Source organism: Osmia lignaria, chromosome 12 (assembly GCF_051020975.1).
Source record: "Osmia lignaria lignaria isolate PbOS001 chromosome 12, iyOsmLign1, whole genome shotgun sequence".
In the NCBI taxonomy this organism is placed as follows: domain Eukaryota; kingdom Metazoa; phylum Arthropoda; class Insecta; order Hymenoptera; family Megachilidae; genus Osmia; species Osmia lignaria.
The window spans coordinates 8526912-8552834 of record NC_135043.1 but is presented as its reverse complement, the minus strand read 5'-3'; the positions used below and the strand labels follow the sequence as shown (position 1 = coordinate 8552834).

General features: G+C 39.5%; 1 protein-coding gene and 1 long non-coding RNA gene across 5 annotated transcripts in view; one reads left to right on the top strand and one right to left on the bottom strand.

Annotated features, from left to right (window-relative positions):
* Positions 1–2511: 2511 nt before the first annotated feature.
* LOC117602762 (protein Wnt-7b) overlaps positions 2512–25923 on the top strand; it is a 58728-nt gene continuing 35316 nt past the window's right edge. For 2 of the 3 annotated variants that reach the window (XM_034321179.2, XM_034321178.2), the window contains exon 1: positions 11935–12493. In XM_034321179.2, coding sequence (XP_034177070.1) covers positions 12417–12493 — 77 coding nt within the window. In that variant the 5' untranslated portion in view covers positions 11935–12416. Of the gene's footprint in view, positions 2817–11934; positions 12494–25923 lie in introns of those variants that run through there. The other variant, XM_034321180.2, reaches the window with a different exon arrangement.
* On the bottom strand, positions 5336–24647 carry LOC117602767 (uncharacterized). 2 transcript variants are annotated; one of them, XR_004581024.2, is made up of 2 exons: positions 19232–24647; positions 5336–11938 (listed from the first exon to the last, which is right to left on the bottom strand). It is a non-coding gene; the product is annotated as an uncharacterized LOC117602767 (long non-coding RNA). The 2 variants fall into 2 exon arrangements; XR_004581025.2 differs by lacking the exon at positions 19232–24647 and adding an exon at positions 13366–13577.

Here is a 25923-nt window from a genome sequence, read left to right as displayed (position 1 = left end):
TTGCGCCGACCCGGGGATTCGTGTAATAGCCACTAAAAGCAGCCCTCGCCTCTTTATGGACCATAAAAACACGGATATTTGGAACGACGAAGCTTTTCAACTGGAACCAAGTGAACCGTGCGATTCGTGATCGGGGGTGACTCGTCTTCGATGCTGATCGTCAACGTGAAAATTACGGGATGCTTTTCAACTATTTTACGTCGAGAAGATAAATAGGTATTGAACTTCAGAATAAAATTCTAACTAGAAATTAGAGGAATGAAATCGATCGGTAAGAAATTATGAAGCAATCAAAACTGGTATTAACTACCTTCGTAACAACTAGGCCAATAAACTAACATCGTTAATGAGTCGCTAATTACACGTTGTCCGGCGGTACGTTTGATTTATACAAAATTGAAATGGTCACTAATTAAATTTCAGAATACATATCGAACAAGTCGATTTGCAAACAGAAGGCGTTGAGGAACAACCTTTTTGGACACTCAATACGAGTAGACATTCGTAGTGATTCGATTACTTGTCCATCTCTATGTACTTGCTGCCAGTATAATTGAATCTCTGCAAGCTTATCATAGCCGATAAACGATCTGGGAAATAAACAAATGACGCGAACCGAGCTAATCGCTTCGAGGCCGAGGGCTAGCCAGCCTTTTCGGCTGGTGCACCCTCGTGAACCAAAGGGCGTAACGGGACGGTAGTCGAAAGCCCACATGATGGTCTGTTCAGATGCAGCCGGTGAATTAATTAATCGCCGTGAATGATCTTCCTCTCTCTCTTTCTCTGTAGTTCGAATAGAATCTGGATAAATTTTCCCGCCGTTCTGGTCTGTTTGCTTGCTGGCATGTGGGCATTATCTTTACGACCTCTCGGCAAGAGGAGACGTTTCTGTCGCGTAAGGACGAACGCATGCGCGATACGAAGCCGACTATGAACACGGTGCACCGAAACCGGAGAACCTGTTATCAAAGAAACGGTGGCCGGGAACCTACCCGGGCCAATTATCACGCGGTCCGCTCTGAACTCTCCGCTGTCTTGATCTCTGACGCGTGGGATACTCACGCACTTAATTTCATCATCGGCAAGCTGAACCTTGCAAGATGAACGTTGTGATGGATATAAATGGTGTTGGTGGCGAGTAATTAAAGTGGAAGACCATTGGTTTCGTCTTTTGAGAAGTTAGAAATATTTTGGACCATTTTCGAGATCGAGGATTTTGATTCCAGAAAATTATGAATTTGATGAATTCTGCGACGAGTAAATAAAGTGGTGGTGACAAATAATTAAAGTGAAGAATTATAGCTTTGTCTTTGGAGATTTTAAGAACACTTCGAGCGATTTTCAGCGATTTACGCCCCGGTAAACTAACGGTTCGATGAACTTCATGATGGGTAAAAGACATTACGATGGTGAATATTTAAAAGGTTAACGAAGATGATGAGGAACGTCTGAAATGAGACGTTTAATCCTGTTTTGGGAACTGTTAAATGCCTCTAGAAAAAGTGATCTTAAATTATTAGTGCGAGAAGTGAATAATCCATTCTGTAGTGAGTAAAATAAGTGATAGTTATCAATCAATCCAGAAACCTAAGTGATACTATTAAAGAATCAATTTCTCAAATACTAACACCATTTAAGAGAATTTTTCTATTATTCCAAAGATTTCAACCCTTCTAATACTTAAAAAACGTTTTTCAATTTTTCTTGAGAGTAGATACGTAATAAAATCGAAGAAAACAAAGATGCTATATGATTTAGAGCATCTCAGATCAATCATGACTCATCTAAATCATCGTAGTAATCACAAAGTCATCGTTTCTCTACCATCAGAAAATTGAAAGCCAGTTTTTAACAGGTAAGAGGTGCCTGAAGCAAGGACCTCTTGAGGGAAAAAAGTGGCACGACGATGAAGCTATTCTGGGAGCAGGTAGTTTGATTCGAGATAATGATATCGCAAAGAACAGTCTGGAACTGCGAACTCGTATGAATCACGTTGTATCAATGTTTCAAAACTGCAAGATCCACCGATGCGCCAGCAAAATAGGCCATTCTCTTCGAAACAGTGGTAAAGAGAAACGAAGAGAAGAAGGAAGTTTCGATGAATTGTATTAATCGTGATGCTGTCGGCTTGTAACCACCGGTTAGTCGGAAAGTCAGCCCGATTTATCTCAGGATGCTCGTTTAACCGATCAACTGAAGCTGGAACGCTAATTAACGCGATACCTTCGTTACGACTTTGCTGGCTTTTACCGTTCACGGTTAATCACGAACATCCCGTGCTTGGTAGTTTCTCTTACGTTTTGGCAAAGAATGTGAAAAGCAATCAATATTTTCAAGAGTTAACTTCTTTTGAAAATTTAAAGACATTTTATGTAAAATTTTGAAAATGAAAGCTGGAATTTGATATCTTGATTTTTTTCGAACGATAAATGGATCTCAATTTCAAGAAATTTGCATGATATAAAATATAAAAAACTTTTTAAATATAAAAAATTCCTTCATCGAAAAGGTTGTATTATTTTATTTCATTTTCTCGTATCGCCAAATGATCGTAGTGGCATCTCAACGACATTCTTTACCGAGGAGAAACCGTGGCCAATTTAATCAGACCGTCCCGATGATTTATGAAAACCGCGAACGTACTAATTACTCGATCGTGTGATCCCTGTTGCGCATCGTCGTCGAATCGAGAAAGGTTCGATCCTCTTTTACACCACCGGAAGACCGGTTGACCAACGCTTTTTCATCACAAAATGAGAAACACCAGCCTAGCCTGATCACTCAGCAATGAAGAAGATCCGCTGGTTGCTGCTCGGGTAAGTCCCTTCGTAATGGCTAATCGATGCATTCCTGAAAACGATAATTTAATTACGACTACCTGCTTCTTGTCCCTTCGAACGGAGTTCAATAATTCAGCTGGCGAAGTAAATTTAAACGATCATTGCGGGATAAAAGTAGGAATTGCGAGGTTCGTCGATAAAAAAAGAAAGCAGTTTCTTCGGTATTTAAGACTTGCAGAAGCAATAAATGATAATGAATTTCTTACTACTGTGCAATGGTATTAAAGGACAGTAGGTAATTTTAAATTTCCTGAAAATTCTTTTAATTTCTCCAGGTACTTACGATCTTTCTTTAATTTCGACGAGGCGGTATCGCGTGGCGGCCCGTAAAATCACGTATTTCCGAGGGCAGGGTCGAACTTTTCGTTTTGTTTTTTTTTTACTTTTGTTTTCCGTAAGGGCCACGCGAAAGTGAAAGAAAAAGAAGAGTCACGTGGAAGAGAAGGAACGTGCTTGTTTCGCCGTCTGCGAAAGTTTGGTCCTCTTCTTTCCGTCGTCGTCCATCGTTCTTTTCGTTCCTTTCTCGCTTGGTCCACAGCACTCGAGAGAAGCCCGATGTAACAATGGCTGCCCTCTAATTATCGAAAGGCCGCGGCACTTTAAAGAGATCTCGAGAGCCCATCACCCGGGACTCTGTTTCGTTCGCTTCTTAAAATTTCTTCCCCTCCCACCTTTCTTCTTTCACCTCATCCATTGGTTGTGCTTTGCTACCCACCGTGGAAGATGGAAGCAACAAAAACAACCAACAACACGAATCGCGCCTTGTGGAAAATTGGTTTCGCCCCGCGAGACCGTACCTACCGCACTGATGACTTTCTGCACGAATTATGAGATCTTACAGTTGAATAAAAATGTGGAAGAGCTGAAATGCTCGAAAATAATATTCTATTGGTTTAGGTGCGAGTAGATGGAAAAAGATACGTATGATCTACTTTAAAAAGATTTAGAAAATGTAAATTAAATAGTAATAAATAATTTTTCTAGAAAAATATCTGAAAATCGAGAATTTATTAGTTCTGAATCTGATAGTTTTCTGAATTAGATTTATTAAGACAATGTAATTTCTATGAAAATAATTAAAATAATATACTATCGTAAGAGAATAATCCATTAAGGCAGATAATTGTCAAGTTATAGTGTTTCTGCTCTCTTTTAACGATTAAGAGAGAATGTGAATAATATAAAGAAGAAAAGAAAATTATGACAAACGACCCTTAATTTCAGGGAAGCGCCTTTACAGTCGCTGATAGATAAGAGAATAGCAGTTCCAAGTCTGGATTACCTACGAGTAAAATGTTTTCAGGAGAAAATACTGGCACTTAAATAAATTGTAGGGTCCGTCGGTCCATTGGTTCGACTATAAGTGGCACTAATTTTGAATGGCATCTGCGTGTCTCTCTTCTGAAGAATAAATAAGATTAAGAGACGAGATACTTCTAATTACAGAGAATATTCATAAATGTGGAAAAAAAGTGTAACTTCTTTCAAATGAATAAAATTCAATTGTGTCTTTTAACAGATGTTATTTTCTTTAAAATCTTTAACATTTCAAATGTAAATAACTCCATCTTATCCATCTCCTTCCAAATAGATATTTTCTGCTACTGAAATTATTAAAATTATTATTCAATTAAAAGATGAATAATTTTAGAGTGAAATTCGATTTTTCTACGATACGGTAAAACTTGATTTCTTCGATCAAGACGTTAACTTCCGGTTAGATGACGTTTCGATCGTAGCCGGGAGAAAAGCCACGCCGATAAAGAGAAAATAGCGGTTCCAGAACGGGGAACACATTCGAATGGGCGTTACCCAAGTCAGCTTGGCTGGACCTGTTGCTCATTGCTTCCTATTAAATACACGTACGACCCACGCTGGAAAGGAGTTGGTTTTGCCGTGTTAGCAGCCAATGACTAACGGTGAGACCAGGCTTTCTTTCACCCTCTTTCTTTCTCTTTTGCGCCGCCACTTTGATCCCAAGTTATATCGACCGGATATTCAACGATACCATCGCGACGATCGTGTTTCCGGGTCGCCCGCGACATTTCTGTTCTCTCTATCGTTTCACTAACAATAACACTGTAATTAATTTTCAATGAACAGTGATTCCTTAGCACCTCGTAGTGAATCGGATTCAGTGGGTCGTGATTCGTTCAAAACACGGTATAAACACGTTTTCTTCTGGGGTGTCGTTGCTTTTCGAGGGTTCTGAGCCCCCGTCGGGTCTTTTATGCCTGGCAAGCAACAATGCCGTTACGAGGCTGAAACTGGCTAACCCGTGTTGCTGCCATTGTGCCAAGGGAACATCTGCTCGAAATACAAACCGCTAATAGAAACGCGGAGAAAGGAATCACGGGGTGGAATGTTGGGGCGCTGAAGAAGGGGAGGAGTAACATCGAAATTGTGTGAAAAGAGAGACATAATAGAGAAACAAGGGTGGAATTTGTGTGATACGCGATACCCATCGAGGCAGGTAGTCTCTCTCGTTCTCAGCCGAATGTTCTTTCGTTCTCCATGAATCGTGACCACCTTTCTTTCTTTCTTTCTTTCTTTTTTTTTTTTGATGGACGCGAGAAATACTACAGCAGGAAATTGAACACGCTAGTTTTTTGAATTATGAGTTCATTCTAGGTTCAAAGGGTGTCTCTTTTTTTCTCTTTTCTTTTTTTTTGTTTTAGTTTTTTTAGCAAGCTGATTCTCATTGGGACATTGAAATGGAATTTAAAAGAAATTGTAAAAATTCTATTGATTAATCTGTGCATACATGCAAAACAAACAGCTATTCAACAATTAATCTGTATGCATGTTTTATGACTACAAATACAAATCTTACGTAACCATTGCTTACCACCATTGCTTACCATCGGTATAAAGTTGATAAACACGGAATGAAAATAACCAAGGTAAAGAAAATTAGAGCAATAAAATTTGCAAAACATTATTTCAGTGTTCTCTGTACGTTCGTTTTCCAAAGATTAAAATTAATTAGGAATATTCTAATAAAGGAAGAAGTTTAACGTACTATTTATTTGGCATTTTAAAAATTATTTTTGCTAATGTATCATACCAGTAAGACGTCAGTATTATAAGCTAAAATGCCAAATAATGTTTTGAATAAACAATGCCAAAAAAGGAATGATTTTATTTTGTTTTCCTCGATTAAATCATTCGCTTTGCTCGCTTTACCCCACGCGTGCCGGAATAAAGGCACTGTCATATCCGCTTAGCATTCGCTGAACATCGGTTTCCGGTTGTATTTCATGGAGAACAATGAACATCGCGACGTGGTAAACTCTTATCTCTCGAATCATTAGATTGTCCCGTATAACGAGCCCGTATTAAATATTTTGCACAAACTCATATTTAGAAGTATACTCCAGGATGAGACCGTGCTTTATCTTTGAGAGAATTTTAACGATTGGATGAGCCTATCGTGATCGTAAAAAACTCGATATAAGAGCTTCGGGTCTTAGGTGTCGTGAAAGCGAAATTAGAGACAGTTAAATAACTTTTAAGGGGAAGAACCCGATGATTTGACATCGTAAACGCTCAGGATACCTGCAAGCTTTGAATTGTAGCAAGCTTTTCGTTTTAAAGAATCGCTAATATTTCGAGAATTTCAAGAATTTCAAAACTTCTAAGTGATCCCCAATATTCTACCACGTTACAATTCGTTAATTACTTCCGACACCTGCGCTAAACTATCATCGACTTCCCTTTCTAAATCTTCTAAATTCTTGTAAGACTTGACAGAACAAATTAACACCTCCAAGTGTTACTCAGCCGTCACGGTACACCTTCAATGGTCGATACACAATGGACTGACACGAATGAAATTTTTCTGAATGGACCCCGGTGGGTCGTTTACACCCGTGACAGCATTATTACGCTGTCCATAAAGCACTGGCCGCAGGGGTTGCCTTATAAATAACGCGATATCAAAGCTAATGACGACCCATTAAAGCGTTGCCGTGTGAAATCTGCGCTCTCAAAATTCACGGTGAACTATAAACATTTTAACGACGGGATGAAGAAATAGAAAAGGAAAGATAATACAGAGGAGAAGTAAGGCGATGACGTGATTATAAAAAAGGAAAAAACGTACAATAAGCACACATTATACATGAGATCAGCTTCTCTCGTTTTGTGTAAACAGTCGAGACGTTGCATAATGTTACTTCCGGTTCGTTTAGATTTATAATAGATCTCTTATCATTAGAAACCATAACATTTAGACGATGTTGCTTTGCTCGAAGAGTTCAATCCTTCTCCTTTCTTTCTTTTTTTTTCTGTAAAAGTAAAATTTATTCCCTTCACGCAGGATTACTTATTTGATTCTAGACTGTTGACCATCACGGGATATCCTGTATAAGTCAGTCGAGTGTACGATGCGACAGGCTGTGCAGCCAGACATGATTCCTGTCGTTTGTTCGAGTCATTCCAATAAAATGATAGAATACCACTGATCGTGTCGTCTGCCACCGTAGATATTTGATCTCTATTGTATCAACGATCGAACTCATGAATCAACCGGATAAAATTCTATTTTTATTTCTTTTCTCGTGTCCCATCATCGGTACAAAAATATCCATTTCGTTCGAAAACTGATCCCAACTACGATATCATTCGAATTTTTTATTCGTTCGAAAAACAGCTTTGTTTTCAGATGTAATAATTTTTTCGATTCACAGAATTTCGAGCGATAATGATAGCAGTGTTGATCGTTCGCGTAGTTTCCTGGAGCGTGCGCGTGTTCGCGTACACGGGACCCCTTAAAATCGAAAACATATGGCGCGCAATTACAGGGCATAATGATATATAATTAATGAAATTCGCTAAAGGAGCCCTGTTGGTTGTGGCACGGCACGCTTGTTTCCTCGAAAAATCGAAGGGAACCGATGATATCCGTCCTTTGAATAAAATTAACGAGTATGTTCCTTCGTGTTTCGCATGTCATGCTACTATAAAAGCCAGAAAATTGCCAACACCACAACTTACTAATTTCAAATGCCTTTCGAACGATCACCGGTCTTTCCTGACTATAAAATATAAAAATGTCCCTTTTTCTACTAAAAATGAAGTAATTATTATTAATTAATGTAAATGTATCGGGAGAAGGGGGTTGAAACCGATCACCCAGAAGAAAACAGGATCTAACGATTTGAACGATCGATGAAGAAGGTTTACGCTCCAAAACGTAATTTGATTGAATTCGCCGATACGTTTAACGAGTGGTAATAAAATCTCAGCTTTTTTTCGCAACTGATCGACGCGCACAGCTATTCATAAAATTCGTTACTTATTATATTTACGAAATACTTTTCATCCTGGTTCGTTTAATTATCAGCGGATCTTTGATAACACCTTTAAAATTGCAATGCGATCACTATCTCAGTAGTACAAGTGTGTTTTACAGTTCACACGAATCGTTTTTCTATTAAACGAAGAAAGCATTTACGATGAAGAAATTGAATGTTTTATTAACTCAGAGAGTTCATCAGTAAGAAATTGCAGATTTTATTGAGAGAAGGGATAGTATCTTAGTTCTTTTATTTTCAGTAGTTACGTGTTTTTATGATCAGACATTTCAGGTAAATGTTCCGTTTCTAGAAATTTAGAATAAGAAATAGAAAATATGTAGGAATAGTTTCGACGTTTACCATTAAAACACTAACTTAAAAATTGCCTAAATTGCAATTCTAAAATAGTTGTTAAATTTATAAACTTACGTTTCGATTCTATTGAATTTCAATTTCGTTTTCATCATACTTAAATTCAATTTGACAGCTTTAAAGAACCTCCTTCAATTACTCGCCCCTTTTTCACATAAACATATGACGTGTCCAGATAGACGAGATTATTTGAACGATCTCTGTTCGAGATCCAGAAGGAACCCGATCGCAAAGATCTTCGTTCCAACGAACAGCTTCAACATTTTCAGCTACGTGGACATTTACTGTCCAGGATCGAGTCGAGGCACACCCCTCGTACATCAAGTCGAACGAGTAGATAGATCGACCGATCCACCCACGAAATGAATCACGACCAACAGCCGATAGGATCGAAAATTCACGCGAGCGTACGTATCGCTCATTCTGACTGTTGCACAACGGAACGACGCGAGTAAATTCGAGCGTGTACCAGATGAAAAAATGAGCCGTGAACGATACGTACAAGGCGACATAATCCGTCGATTGTGCTTCTCCTGGTATGGAATACAAGAAATAAATTTCAACTGGCAGTTGCGAAGATATCAGAATCTATCAGGCTGTCACTGTTACGAAGTGTCAACTGCCTATATGAACAATTTTTGCTTTCTAAGAATAATAAATGAACAAACGCGAAAAAGGTATTCAGTTATGAATTCATTGCATGAATACAAACACCCGTTAAGATCCATAAGTTCCGGCATGTCGTATTGGACAGAGCGAGGCAAAATAAGTAATAAATGGCCGATAGGCGATCTAAAGCGGAACGCTATATATTTGCATTTTACGCTAGATGTAAACGCAGACGTGCGTACAGATAAATGGAAGCCAGGTAGAAACACCGCGTAATTTCAATGCGAGACTACTGATTCATTCGACATTGTATTTGTTTCCTATCTGAATAACGTGAGACTGTGAAATCGAATTGTTCACGAGTCGCTATTGTTCCGCTACCCAAACCACACGTTTTGTATCATTTTCAACCAGTTCTATGAAATTCTCAACGAAATCTCATTGTGAATATTTGAAGAAATACGCGCGAAATAATTTCTTAGAAACATCAGACATTTTAATCAGGCGTGATTATTCATTTAAATTAATTATTACGCGAAGTCTGCAAAATAATTTCAATCGTTCGCAAACTAAATAATAAACAGCTAATAGGTAATTTAAAACGAAGCGGCAGCAATCATGGTTCGCTACCGAAGCTTCACGAGACACGTTGTTCGCACGACTTTCCTATACGCTGAAGATCTAAAACCGCAAAAGAAAGACGACACCAGGAAACAGGATGAAAGTACAACACCTTAAAGATGGGTATTCGCCGTTCGATCGATATGAAAGCACGAAAAATTGAAAGCAATCTAAGATAGGGGAATATAGAGAGGTGGAAGTAGCGAAGCTCGAGTACCGGACAACAGGTAATTGTGAAACTGAAGCAACTCGATGGTACACACCGGTAGAATGAACAAGAACATAGGAAAGCTTGGAAAGTAAGAGAAAGACGTGGTAGAAGGACGAAAGTAGAGAATGAAGAAGATGAAGAAGCGCGAAAGAGAGAGGAAGAATATTATACAGAGCCGATGAGGAATAAAGAAAGAAAAAGAGTTGAAAAGAGAACGAGAGAGACGAGGTAGGATCGTAGAGGTAAGATCGTAGAGGCTGGGACCTGATCCCAAAGGTAGGAGGACTTGGGTTGGCGAGGCCAGTCCATCGCGGGCCCTCCTCTCGACCGAACGCGCTTTACTTTCTGCCCGCTCGTTCAAATTCCCATGTGCACGAGGTGTTCCCGTTCAACTCCCCATGCCGGTTAACCCCTCGAGGCTGCCAGTCTTCTCCTACCTTTTACTCTTCACCGTGTCCCGTCTGACGCTGCTGTTGCTACTGGTGCTGGTGTTACCGGTGGTAGTGGTGCTGGTGGTGGTGGTGGTCATAGTTGGTGGTGGTGGTGTGCTTGTCACTCCGCGTGTCGCTGCTGCGAGTACTCGCGGTTGATGGGTGGTGGTTGCCTTGAACACCGGGTTATACAGCGCACACCTTGCACAGTTACCCTCTGCATCGATTCGATCGCGGTTTCTCTATCGAAACTTCTTCGTCAACCAATCTGATACTTGATCTTTGAGAAAAATTTTTTGGTGTTATCGAGGTGGAAGGAAGGTGACTTTCGAGGGTGTCGTTCTTGGCAAGTGTCTACCTCCAAGTGTCTACCTTGTCCCATCCAAGTGTCTATCCGAAAGACAGGAATAATCGATCATAAAATTTTAATTGCAATGCCGATAATGATCTGAACGGGATGAACACGAGTCGGCAAGTCTGGCAGGTGAACGATGCTGTTATACTCGTCGGATCGAGCATGAAGCAGTGCATCGAGTGGTGAGTTTAAAAGTGTCCTGTCGCCATTCATGCTGGGACCAGCTGGCATACAAATTTCCTTGCTGAAATAAAACGACGCGTATGAAAGCGCGACCGGCTACAACATCGAAAAAACCTTGACAAAAGGGAAGAATAAAAGCGAGGTGTGGGACAATAAGAACCGGTAGCACGGCAGGGGTACAAAAGGAATTCCTCGTTCGTTAAGGTGTTGGTACCGATGGAAAGAGAAACAGAACGTGGCCAGCGAAACGAAGATTCTCGCGATCGTGAACGAACGATCGATCACGCTCTCCTCGCGATCCAACGATCTTGACGCAGCGATCGGCAAAGACATTTAACGCGGCGATGATGAGACGATCGATAAATCCTCGCCACGAAATCGTTACCAGCCCCCGTCGCACCAGAACAATAGAATATCCTCGCGTGAGCGAATCTTTCCTGATAATACGTCGCGTGAGCAGGATATCTTTGATCAGCCAGAAAGCTTCGCCGTAAAATGCGCATAAAGGTGTCAATAATTAAACTGATTAGTCGTACTTTTTAATTAGTATCCGTTTGATAACGATTCGTTGCTCTCCTGTGATAAGCTGATCGTTACGGAGATTCGTCTTTGCGAATCCTTTGAAGCTTTCAATAATGAATTTCAACTTCGCGCTTATGGAAAGTAACATTGTTACCTCGTAAGATGACAAATTTTTGTTGGCATACGAGGAGATGCCAGAGTGCGGACAGGTCCATTGGTGAACGCTTCTTCGGCGCTTAGTCACCGTTAAACGGAACGAGTCTCGAGTATTTGGCGATTACAAACACTCGCCGGACCAGTTAAGCCGTGCAAACACTACAATTTCTAAATGTTCGACGTGTTATTTCGTTTGTTCACCTTTTATTCGGAGCGTGCGGCTTTGTTACGACGGATCGGAAACGGAAGATGTCACATACTTACATTGACGGGGCTTCTCGTTGCTTGCAGTTCCTGTGATTCGTGCTAAAATTCACTGTGCAGCTTTATCCAGAACTCTGAAAAAAAATAATTTTGTATTAATATCTCGGTGCTTAAAACAGAATTATAGTTTGAACCGATGGAAAATGAGACAAAAAATAAATTGAATTCGCAAAGTACTCAGTGTTTGTAAAGAAAAGTGCGAAAATTTACATATTTGAAAGAAATGTAAAAAGAAAATGATTGTATATTGAACAATAAATTCTTTAAGAATTTCCTTATATTTGAAGAAGAATTGAAGTTGGTGCAATGAAACCTTGATACGAATGAATGTTTCTTAAATATTGAAGTTGGAAGCAATTTGTGTTCGACAATGAGAAAGATTCACGTGAAAAATCGTGCAATGCCGTGTCAGAGGACCGTGAAACGCGTGTCGTGCCAGTGAAACGACAATCGTCCGACGTGCATCCGGTTGTCTGACTACGGAAACGTAAAACTCGTCCCGTGTGCATCCGTTTTATGAATTAAATAAACAAGGGGATTGTGATGTAAGAGATGCGTCGTGGTGACATCGCGGCAACCGCGATAGCCCTTTTGATTCTTGGGCAGATCCAGGGACCACGACAAACAAGGTAAGATCTTTTCTTCTTAACCATTTTGATTCCATTTTAAAATTACAACTCGTTAATTTGCATTCAGGAAGTGATACTTTCGAGCCGTTGCTACGTTCGTGTCACGTATTCACCCCCTAAGATCGCAACTTTATCGTCGAGTTTCCTTCTAGTCGGTTAATCGCGTAGGTTTAGCTTCGATACGAAAGGGGTCTGGCCGTTACGTAAAGTAGCTTTCTGTGTTGTCGGTCGACGCCGACTGACAAAAGCAAAGTCAAAGGCAAGGCGAGGCGAGGCCCTTTTCGAAAGAAGTTGCACGAGAAGGTGGACAGTAGGAAAAGAGAGCGACCGCCGCGCCGGCACGCAACAGGGTTCACTGAAGCGAAGGTGATCACGAAGAAGGGATCCAGAAACGAAGGGACCACCTCGATCGAGATTTAGTTTCGTCGCAGGCTAAATCGTTCTCGCACTTCAATGGCAGATCGAGCCTAAGGATAAGGGTAAACGACCTATCCTCTAAAGGTTCTTGTAAAAATTCAATGTCTCCCTACGGGGTTACCTCCGATAAGCCTTTTTCCACTCTGTACGGTGACGGAACATCAAGGCTAATGGGCTCTTTCAATGTTTCATGGTTAAATAATGCCATTGTTTTTCATGACATTTGCTTTTGTTCCATGCATTCGATACGCATGGTGTTTCGTGTATAGAGTATTGTAAAGTTTAACCTCGCTTCGAGAGAAGGTTGTTTCACGATTTTATTAATTGAAGTTGAAATAAAGTGATGGAAAGTTAATCGGACTTGTCAAGGTTTTTATGTTGTTTTATAGTTTTCGATTGTTCGTCAGTTAATCATCGATTGCGAACTTGAATAGAGAATAAAATTGAATGTTCACCGTGAAGATGCATCAAGATCGAATAAGGGGTTGCATATAGAGAAGAATCCGTCTCGGTCCGCGATGGTGAAGCCACAGCATCGTGTCGACACGTGCTGGAAGCCCGTCACACCTTGTCAAACTTCCATAACCGTGCAATGAAATTTGATGCACGGCCCAGTGTTGCTGTGTACTACGATCAATTCAGACAGCCCCTTGAAAATCGTGCGCTGAGTTACGCTCTTCACGGGCGCATCCCTTTGACGTTTACACGTGTTCCATCATGGCCACCTGTGCATTAGTACACTCTCATTTTTAACATGCCGCCATGGAATCCAACTATTTTCAACAAACGCGAATTTGTAACGCGTCATTAAGGCACTTTTTTAAATTAGGTATAACGAACGGTTTAGAAGTAAACGCGTGCTCGTTCAATCAATTGAATTTACTACTTGGGGCAAACAAGGAAGACTGAAATACTGTGCACAATTTTGATTTGAAAATTTTCCAATTACGTAAACTCTATTTGTAATATCCATAAACGACAATTTATGGAAGACCATCAAATTATACGTATTAGTAAATACGGTTCACGTATACACTAATATATATTTTTACAAAAAAGATATTGTCAAGTTCAACTGAATTCTATTTCCAAACCACTCATCCGGGATTCACCTCATACTCGCGTGTTCGTCATCCCAAACGATGTGCATCAAAATATAAAAATAGTACACGGTATCGTACACGTTGCATCAAGAATACACCTAAATCTTTCTATCATTTACCAGAACGTATAAAATTCGCTACTCTATCATGGCTAATTGTAAGATAAGGTCAAAACAGAAGTAACCATGCGTCTTTCATACTTTTTTTTTCATTGGTGAACGCTTGAAACCGGCTCAAGAAACTTGCACAAATTACGGTGCGGCTATTAAATTATTAAGAGAGATAATTATCATCGCTTTTGACAGTTAGCCGCCACGGCGATGAAATACTGTCGCAGTAATTTCGTGCTGGCTCATGCAATAACGCCGATCATTCAATGATCGACTCTAATTACACGTGGCGGTGAAATGAAATTCTTTTTTTTTTTTTTTGACGTAATCAAGTTGCACGAATTTAATTATTCCTGGGATGCACCAGAAGTTTCGTCCACCGTTACAAGCCTTCTGTTTACTGGTTTCTGGTTGCCAGCAAGTAAATCGACTGTCCGACAACGCCGTTCGTTGTAACGTTATTTAAATTTAATTGTTTTTCAAAAAGGTGAACGGAAGTGTGGAAAAAAAACAAAATTTGTACAGAATAATTACCGGAATTTGTAATGCAGTTTATAGCAACGATTGAATGAATGAATGAGAATATACAAAAGAATCGAAACTGACCAGACGATTTCATGTGTAATCGATGTTTCCAATCGAATGAAGAGATTGATGAACGTGATTGAAGTATTGCAAAACTACAACGCGTGAAAGGGAGAATTGTTGGAATGTTATTTGATTTTCTTTACCCGATTAAGTAATTACACTCTTATGACAGCATGAATACATCTTATGTGTTTAGATAATATTTACGATGAGAATGTTGGATTACAATTTACAGAACATTTTAAAATTTCCATAAAATTATCCAAGAATCTAGAAGTCAATGTAATAGAAAAGAAACATTTACCTTCGTGATTAGCTTAGAGAAAAATTTTACTTTATCAAAGGCTCATGATTACCACTTAAATTTACAGAACATGTTTTCTCAAGAATTTTAATCTTATTTCTGAGAAAAGCAATGGTATGGCTTGCGTTCATATCCAAAGACGTGGTCCAACATGATGCTATACATGCTTGAAAATTATGTGGTCATCGATTTATCATCGATTGACAGTGTACACGTTGCAGCTGCAACTTATCAAGAAGGCTATACGAAAATAACTCATTATGTTTTTCACTTTTTGTCCCAAATTTATCGAGAGCTTTATTGCTCTAAGCATCTTCTGATCAATTTCATTTCAAAACATAAAAAGTACCACTACGTTTGTCCGAAGAATGCCCATTTTTGAGGCACAAAAGTCCAACGATTACGAGTGTGTTACGACCCACCATAAACCCTTCGAATTAACGAGGGGCTCGGCAAGAATTTCAGAAATAATAGTATACTATGCTTGTGGTGATCGATCATAATCCATCGCGGTTCTAGAACCCATTAAATAGGCTTGTAAATTGACTGAAACGCGGATATCAATCTAAATTACGATTTTTGGTGGATCGTGAAGAAGAAAGGTGGTAACAGACAAGTGGTAAGGGTGTTCCATCTGTCATGAGAAATTATGTTTCATCTTCAACGATTTCTTGCTCGATGAACATGCGCAGCCTTTTGTAAGGTACACCTTTGTCCATGAAGTTTACAAAGGTGAAAAGGAACTGGTACACATTAATATAGTTTGTCTTGGAACAGGAATAATGATACTAATGTGATAGTGATCGATTGAATTGGATTAAAAAAAAAAAAAATATATACATTGATCGAATTGAGTAACCTCCTCCTTTTCGAAATCGGTTAAAAAAAATAGATGAATCATATGATGAAGGGAGAAGAAAAATTCTAGTGTAGAATTTGAAACAACAAACAATGGAATTTTATTGAAAATCCAATAATTAAAATATTTCGTAGAGATAACTGATGCTGCTTAAACTAAAAGCAATCATTGGAAAACGATCATTTACTTAATATTTTATTATAGGCTTAACCTTGATGGGTATAATCCTTTTAGGTCTCTATTTAAAGTTCCGGCAAGAAAATTGAACGGCAATTCTAAGTAATTATTAAAATTGGTTTCTGTAAAATACAGGATCATAAAATATGGTCGATTAGAAGGTACAAGGTTCATAATACTACCTTTTTCATCCTTTGGAAGTTTCCTGCAAAGGTAGTTCTTGTTCTAAATTACAAACCGACATTCAAACCATAATATTCATTTGTTTTCAGAATTTTTTATTTTTAGCATAATATTTATTAACTATGTAACTATTTGCACCCAAAAAATTATGTTATTTTTCTAAACCTAAAATGAATTTAAAAGCTTCGTAAATTTACAAGAAAACAAATGGACCAATCATCTTAAATCCTTTCAATAAATTCGTTCTCATGCAACTGAAGTTAACATTTCACTAAATTTTCCCTTCAAATTATTCTACGAACCTGGCTAAGTGATTTTACCAAAAAATCTTATCAATTGCGTACAGTTGGAACGACCACCCCCAGCGGCCATTTAACGCAGCGTGCATTTCCGGCGAAGAGAGAGGCATCGATGTCGTAGCGGTCGGAACGGGACCCAGGCATTAAATTAAGATCCGACGGTGTAAAGTAAGCCCGAACCGGCCCTCCTGCCGCGAAGAGTAGTAATACCATTCAGTGAGTTTGGTTCGGTAGTAGAGTTCGTGTCTTCATCGCCTATGGTAGGCGCTGATTGGGGAACGCCGCGACGCGACGCGTCATGCCGTGCCGTTCGATTTGCCAGAGAAACGATATCGAACCAATTAAAACGAACAGTATTGCGACTAATGATATCTTCATAATAAATTAAAATCTCATGAAACAACCAATTTTAAGAGATAATTTCACCCTTTCGAAATAAATTTTTACCAAAAAAGTTTCATAAAAAATATTTTCTTATCTTGCAAAGTCCTATTACGAAATAATCACCTTTAATCCATCGAAGACTAATGAGAGAACAAATTGTACCAATTTATATTAGTAAATTAATTAATAAATTCGAGAAGATCTTGTACACAAAGAAATCGATAAAAAATTAGTTATGCATCGCGAAGATATTTATAATCCTGCGTAATTTATACACTGTTACTGGAATCCTTTCGTGTGCATGTGCACACATATTACCAAAAAAAAGTTGAATAAAATCTGCAACATATTTATTACAATTATAATACGCTTGTTTGTGTTAATCGAGGTGAAAAATAAACGAGGTTTTATACGTTTCTGAAATTTGTCGCGAGGGAAGTGTTACAAGCGTCGGGGCGATTTTTAATCGTCGACACGTTCAATAAATTTGCAACTCGATTAAAGGCACTGGCCTTAGCAGCAGGGGAAAAAGGTAAGGACGGGTGTGTTCGTGTGAAACTTAATTAATCCCATTCGCGTCGATCGCATAAATATTAATTAGAGGAGCGAGAAACTGTGATGGGTGAGTAATATCCTCTCTCACGTTACTCTGGATTAATTTCTCGTTTTCCATTCGAACCGTCCGTACACGTGAAAAACAGAGTGTGCTGTTCCTTCTTGCGGTTGTGTGGTTGTTCTTGAAACGGTAAACCTGTCCGCAAACTTTCGCGTCATCCTTCACGAAGGCGGCGCGAATCGAGAGACTTTCGCGATAAAAATCTTCGGGAATACGACGTTAATTAAACGATTAATTTTCTTGGATCGTCTCCAAGATATTTTTTTGATATTTTCAAGATAAATGCCACGCCGAATATTCTCTGAAAATATTTCAGAAAAAAAGCTTTCTTAATAGTGGCTACAGATTCTTCCTGTTATAAATCGTACATAATATCTTTTGCATCGAATAAAGAAATTACAAAAGAAGTTAAGGAGTTGGAGTTACATTGGTATTCAATATTAAATACCATTTTTATAGAATGTCCCTTAAAAGCTAACAGATTACAAATGATTTCAGTTCTGTTAGGACAAGAACAAAGCGATCTCGCCGGGTCTTTGAAAGTCCTTCCACGAGTACATATATCGAATTCCGCGCGTCCTCGTCGCGGCGCTGCGCCGAAAGCGGAGAACGTCGCGTCTCGCACAAAAACCGATACAGTCAGGATCGAAAGGGGTATCCGTGGAGTTGGAAGGTAGGAGAAAAGGATCCATGACGGGAGCAAATGGGGGGAAAAAGGGAGGATCGCGAGCACGCGATGCGCACGGAAAGAAGGTGGAACGGACGAAAAAAGCCTTTCGGATCCGAAGGTCCAATTAAAATAACCAGTGGTCAAGCGGACGTCGCCCGAAAGAAGCATAACGAGAATTGGAGAGGGTGAAGAAGAAGAAGGAGAAGAAGAAGAAGAAGAAGAAGAAGGAAGAGAAGAAGGAGAAGAAGACAAAGGGCGCAACGAAACGCGGTCGAATAAAGGAACCCTTTAAACAAACGTGGAGGAAGAGACAGGGGGCACAAAGCGGCATTAAAATATCTCTAAGTGCTCCGAGAGAACTTCACGATGCTCGTTCGACCATGAAAGATGTCGAGTTCCTGATTCAAATTGATTAAACACGCTGAAGAAACGACGCTTAGCTGCTTTCGTCCTCGAGTTTAGGATAGATCGAGCTTGGGAATAGCTTTCAAAGAGTTTGTGAATTCCTTTTTGACGACGAAGGACCGTGAGATCGTACCAGGGTGTCGTTTTCATTCATTTCTTTGTTCACTTTTGACGAGCGTATCGCGGAGAGGGTTTGGAGTTTGAACAGGTTGGCTTAATTGCGGGAGTTGCTGGAAGTACCAGACGCGATTTGGAGAATGATAATTGTTCTTAAAGCAATGAGAACTTTGTTGTAGAAGATGCTGTTTATGAGAGAATTTTCAGAAGAAGATTTTGATTTTATGAATTACTTATGCCATTTTGAAGCAATTTCTACTTATTAACGTGTCTTGGTACGCGATGGCCTGTTAATAAAGACATAGATCATGATAGTCGTTCGAACGACGATCACTGCCAGATACGCGTGCGTAAATTGCTACAACTTCTTGTCCACGCTCCTAACAACTTACGATCCGACGCGATGATTCGCGTTTAATCGCACCGATACGCTTTCGAGTGGCGGAGTTTCGCTCCTGGGGACTTCTGCGTTTGAGAAACAACGTTGTATGCGAAGAGTCGCTTACCTTGAAGGGATCTTGCACGAAGAACCGTGAATCTGTTCTCCCTCAAATAGAGCACAGTTAACGTTTGCTGACGTTAATTGGATGAAGCTGTTCGAAAAAGAATTATCCATCATTCGTGTAATTTATTTTAACACTTTAAAATCATAAGAAATCTAATAATTCAAGTTAAGAGATAATTAGGTTGAAATTAAACGAAGATAACGAGACTTGAGAGTTACATCTTCTATTGGAATTAAAAATATCTTTTTAAAAAATTAAGTTATTTCGAGGACTTCAGAACAAAGATTAAGTAAACGACGAGTTACTGCAGTTCGTGAAAGAAGGCGAGAAGCAACGAGCACAGCGAAAGTATTTTCTTTTCTTACAAGCTAAAAACGTGTCGAGAATGACAGATAGCAGGTGACAAAAGTCCTTTTAATGTATTCAAACGACTTTGTCGAGTAAAGAGCGAGCTGCTTATCCTAATTACCATTTTCATCGAAGAATGCTCCTGCGTCTACATAATCACTGTAATCTTCGCTCTCATTATAATTATCATCGTCCATTTCGATGGACTCTGTTGCGTGCTCGAACGATTACTCTGATTAACCGTGAAATCTAATTAATCCATCGTAATCATAGTCCTTAATTTTGAACGTCATAAGTCGAATCAGAAAAGATATTTTAAAAATAAAATCTATATTTACACCTACATCTTTTTGTTTTTCACCGTTCTTTTCAGAACCACCGTATCGTATCCCTTTGTCAGGTGGTCGTGTGTTGAAAACACACATACTGAGAAAAACGTAAATGGGAGAAGCCGTTCAATAAATCTTCAGGCGCCAGGGTTGAAATTTTCGCCACCTCTCCACTTGTCACGACCTCTCTACAGAGATATTTTCGGTATTACCTGGCCGAAGATCAGATCCTGAAGATACCTGGGTTAACGAGCTCTTCGTTCTACGAAGAACGCTTCTATTTCCCCATCACCCATAAAATCATGTTAATTTGTGGTTCGATGTGCACACACCTCCTCCTGGTTCGATAATAAACGAGCGTATTTCGATTACTAGACAACCGAAAATTTCTTCTCGATATTCCGGTAAATCTGAATGATTCTCTTCTTAACAAAAAGAACGTTATCGTTCAACTTCTCCAACCCTCGCTTAATATTTTCAGACAACCTGTTCCAATGAAACTAACTAGAAATCAAGAGACAAATTTAAATCACCTTTTCATTACACAGAAATTAAAGCATCGCTATCGCGTCGTGTTAAAACGTCGACACCTGTATCAACGTTTACTCAACCTGTTCTTCAAAAGTTATCTGAAATGAATAGGGAAGCTGTCTGGACCATGCGAAATCTATCGCGACTAATGAAAAAAATCCGAAGCACTTAATTTCGCTGACGACGGTAACTGATAGGGACAGGTTGGATGGTGTTATCGGTGTAATTAGCGACACCTGTACTATCTGTCCGGCGAGTCGGTCTTGATAGACTCGTAAAAAATGCTCCAAGTTCGCCTACTCGAGAATCCTTTCTGCTCTTACGAAAGATCTTGTCCTCGAGTAACCATTTCATTTTCCGTCGTCTCGAAACGATAGCGTTTAATTATGCTTAATGACACAGCTGACAGAGGTGTGAAACGCGCGTCACGTGCTGCGAGGAATGACCAATGATTTACGGGACTGATAACATTATTTATACAACGAATCGAAAGAAGTTGAAACTTCTACGACAAGGTGTTACTTTCGAGTTGTGCATTTTTAAGAAGCTTCACGATTTTTCAATTAAAGGTTCGTTAATAGAGTTGATGATAAAATTAATTATCCGTGTTCATAATCAAAGTTTTAATGTTTTAAAATGCTACTTATGTATATTATAATTCATTAAACTGCGATGCTATGCGATGGTTGTTACGCACATTTTCTTGGTATACACGTCTGCGGTGAATCGTATTTTCGGACTCTCCGTATCTGCTACTTTAACGAGCTGATCGCAATCAGGATGCTCCGAGTTATTCACATGAGTCATTTCTACAGAACGGTCAACCAACTGTCCTTCTGAGTCTCGTTCTCATGAAATGCTTTGCGAATTAATAACCGAAGGAATAGTGCTAAATTCCACGTTAATTAATTCTACACTACAATCTTCCTACCGCAAATTTCTTTGTACGAACATGTTCCTTTCACTGAAACAAATTTCTACGTCGTCAACATCATCCTTGAAATGGCTGTGCTCTATGAAACAGCATATAGAGGCTCTTTTTCAAAACTGCACGTAAGAAGATGATGTTTCGTAACTGATGCAGTTTCACGAGCAACGAGATGTCTGACAAGAAACGAAACCCACGATGCATCCTGACATTGCATTCCGTGCATCAACCCGAAATCTTGCTGCATACTGTGCATTTTTAACCGTCCTAATCTCTACTGAAGTAACCTGACATGCAAAATGAAAGAATCATGGCTGTATGTATACCAGACTAAGATATTCAGAAAATTGGAATTTATAATATGTCAGAAATTTCGATGTTAAATTATATTAACTTTTATCGAAGAATAACCGAAGATTCGTAATTTTTTCCTGAGCCAACGCAAGATCGTCAATCGAACGGCGATCAATGAGAGCCATGAATTGCAACACTAAATGGCTAAACGTTCGATTACATCGAAATACAGAGAATGCCGTGAGTGTATAAATCTGAAGTTAAAGTCACCGAGTGCGTACGTTAAGCGTAATTTATTCCTTATATGATATACAGACTCTGTGCAGCTTGCTGAATCCTCGTTGCTATCCCCCTTCTTGCTCTTTTCTTTTCCTTCGATTCACCATGGGCCCAGGTCGCAATGTTAAGGTTTTCGAACGCGTGTAATGCGACGTTACATGGGATTTATGGGAATATTTATGCGTATTTATAGGGCGTGGAGTGGTCGATGTCCGCGATCCTAAGGTACACGACCATTCGTGGGTTCGGCCTACCGCGTGGATGGGCCAGATCGAACCGAACCGAGGATCCTGGTCGAATTTATGTCGTTCCTTGAATAGTTCCGTGTTCTTCTTCTCACGCTTCGCACCAACCTGTACACGAACACCATCGGGTTCGAATTGGTTACACGTGTTTCAGTGTTGGTCACTCGACGATCATGAGTAATCTCGGTTTTTTCTTTTTAATTCTCCGATCGGTAGTCTTTCGAGAATTTAGGCCGACATTCAGTCATCATAGTCGATGGGAACTGGGAGAAAACACCTATGCATTTTGTAAGGTCTTTGTTTCTGTGAATTAATGATGAATCCAATGTATCATCGTTTAGAAATCGTTTGCGGTCATCTTCTCGGTTTTTCGTGATAATTTTTCTATTTTTTCAAGTCATCATTAATTAACATAAAAACACGATAAAGTTCCTTTTCCTGGTTGAATATACCTTGATGCTTTCACTTTCTCCAGTGGATCTTTTGCTCGCCCACGTATTCTCCAAGGATAGTAAAAGACAGGCAAGGATCTGCGAGTAATTCGAATCGGCATAATTCAGCCGAGCGGAATGTCTCCCCAACGATTGGTCGCTAAAGACAGTATTGATTTAAGCGGTTCGTTAAAATCGCGTCTTTGCTTCCTTGAACAGTGACCGTGCTACCGTGCTTTATTCGCTGTCCCACAGGTAATGCTGTTCGAGCATTCGTCATCGGACCAATCTTAATAAATAATCGATATTATCGAAGCTGGACCGAGCAACTGGACTTCCGTGACCCACGATCCATGCTCGTTCGTAGAACTCGCGGAAATAAATCTGACTTTAACGCGCGCGTTGCGTCGACCAAGACAACGCGTTGTGCTTGAAACATTAATTATAAGAAAACTTATTGAACAATATTGATTTGTTCTCGTTGAAGCAGCAAAAATTTTTCAAATAATACGCGAATGGTATTATGAAAAGTAGATATATTAGATACTGTAGAGAGCGTTAATCCACGGTTTCGCTCGTTTCCCTTTTCTTGGCTACAACATTTGCCAACATTCGCTTCACGCGAACGACACGGTTCCCATCCGAGTGGCCACTTGCGTCTCGTAATGTTCCGAGTTAATAGTCAGATTAGTCGCGATAAATTCGTATTAAATTCTTTTCCCTACTCGCATTATAACCGTGCACCCACCTCCGATGATAAAGCTAAGTTATTAGCGGGAACAGACTCGCGCCACGAGCGTAACGTTGATTCATTGCGATTTGTTTCGTAAAAAGCAATCGGTGAATGCAATAGGTAATAAAGCGTCAGCTAATCCGTCGATGTCTACCAAATGACGCGCCTCGACAATGTCTGCAGAAATTGCATATTGAAATTAACTTTGGTAACAAACCATGCGAGAAATAATGATCTTTGAACGAAGAAATGAGCAGTAGGAATTTCTAGATTCTATGAAATATTCTTACAAAATTTCTACCCGACGTTAGTTAACTTCACTTTATTATTAAAATATTCGCAGGTAAGAAAAAATGTTTTATTAAACCACTTACTGTTTATCCGTTGATCATTTACTTCGATCCCGAGAACGACGCGGCGAAGATAAACTCATCAGATTGCCGCGTAATGTTCGTAAATTAACGCGTTCCGTGGAAACGTTCAACCTCGTGGCGTGGCGCGTAATTTCCATTATGCAAATGAAAATACTGGCGAACGTCGCGGTCGGCGCGAGGATCCAGCGATCTTCGACGATCAACATCGTGGGTGGCCACTGGTTGATCCACCAGTAGCTGCTGAGCTACCAAGAGTACCTATCTCTCATTCTTTCTCTTTCTCTTTCTCTGTTCCCTATATAACGAGCGAAGGAACGAACAAACGTAAAGGACGCGGACGGTCGGACAGCAGCCTACGTGCGTGTAATTATCCTGTCAATGCATCGGATTTTCAAGACTCTTGTCGTCTTCACGCGATACGCCTTGCTTCGATTGAGAAATCTTCTTCTTTGTCGACGCGACACGACGCGACGCGACAGTGCACGCGATCCACACGGAAATATGCAAATCAAGGCACGATATCGAGACGTCTCGATTTTGATTCGCCTAAACCGAACCGTGATTACCTTCTGCAATTAACACTTTCACGACTGTCATATTTGACATTAATGTTTGAAACGAAGGGAAGAACACGAATCTAATGATTCGATGTTAAATGAGATCCTAATTTTTAATTAGCAATTAAGCGAGATTAGGACAAGTGCAGAAGTTGCAAATACCCGCTGACAGAAGAAAAATGATGGCCTGAAATAAACGATCGTGCAAAGACGGGAAGAGTCCTCTTCACGTGCAGTAATTACATTGTGCAATTAACTCGCGGCCTGTGGCTTAAGATGTATACCTTTTTACATTTCCTGTCATGAAGTAATGGTCAACTCTTTTTCTTTTTCCATATGAGATTTCGCAAAAGGATAGTTTTCACACCTTCGTAAACTCCATGTTTACAGTTACCAAGAATTTTCCAGGTTAATGATACTAACCGTAATTAAGGGTAACCGTGGAATGTTAGAAAATTGAAATTAAACTGTAATTGATTTCTAACTATCACTTACGGTAACGATAATAGCAGTGAAAAATTATAATGTTGCTGCATACTTATCGTTAATCGAAAGGTTCACGGATATAAAAAAATTAAGTGTTCTTAATACGTTAGTATTGCAAATTACCCATATTGATGCGTATAAAGTAGCAAATATGTACTTATGAATATATAAACCTAACTTTGACAGTTGGACAATAACCCTGGAATATTCTGGTACCACGAGTTTAAGAAAGACTGCATAGTTTCGACGACATTTCACGATCAGGTATGTATGATTGATCGATTAGGATCGACCGGCGGGCTTGTAACTTATCTTGTTTGCACACCGTCGACTCTCGTAATTATCTTGACCCAGGGTTGTACTTTAATAGAAATTTACTTGGTCAGCCTGTCCTGAACGTTTCGTTTACGCGACGACGAGAAAGAAGTTAATGCGTTGTGAAGGGGACGCCTGATCGCATGTGAGCCACGTAGTAATGAAACATTAAAGTGCAACTTGTTAACATTATGCTTCTGCGTTCCTATGTGGCAACGCTTTGGATGATAAACGATCTCCTATACCTCCTGTGCGTAATTAAAAACCGTGATGGAAACTAGTTAACAAGAGATTTGGCAATCTTCAGGGTTGAAAGGCAACTATCGTCATTTGTATAGTTTACAAATTGTAGAAGCTTTGTCATGTGATTATGCAATGATGGAAAGATTAACTGATTGATTGATTAATGATAATGATAATCTTGACAAGTTTTAGTCATAACTACGGATATTTATGCATTTATGACATATGAAAGTATGGCTACAAAACGTAGATAAATCCTAAGTTACGTGTAAGAGAAAAGGGGGAAAATAAGGAAAATAAAATATTTTTGAGAAGCTTGAAAGATAACATGCTATAAATTCGCAATTTGTTCGCTTCTATGGTGATAGATCACTTTAACCCTTTTGCTGAGCCTAGCGAATGGGTTAGCCGACAAAATGGTAGAGTGAAGACAAAGTTCTTTTATTGACGATATAAATACAGGCGCCTCTCGCGTTATTACGAAGAGGAAGGGCTAGGGAACCGGTACTTTAATGCGCATCTATGATATGATAATGAGCCGCTGCACGGATTATGCATGTAGGTTCATGTATGATAATTTGGCAAGACAAAGCCGCATT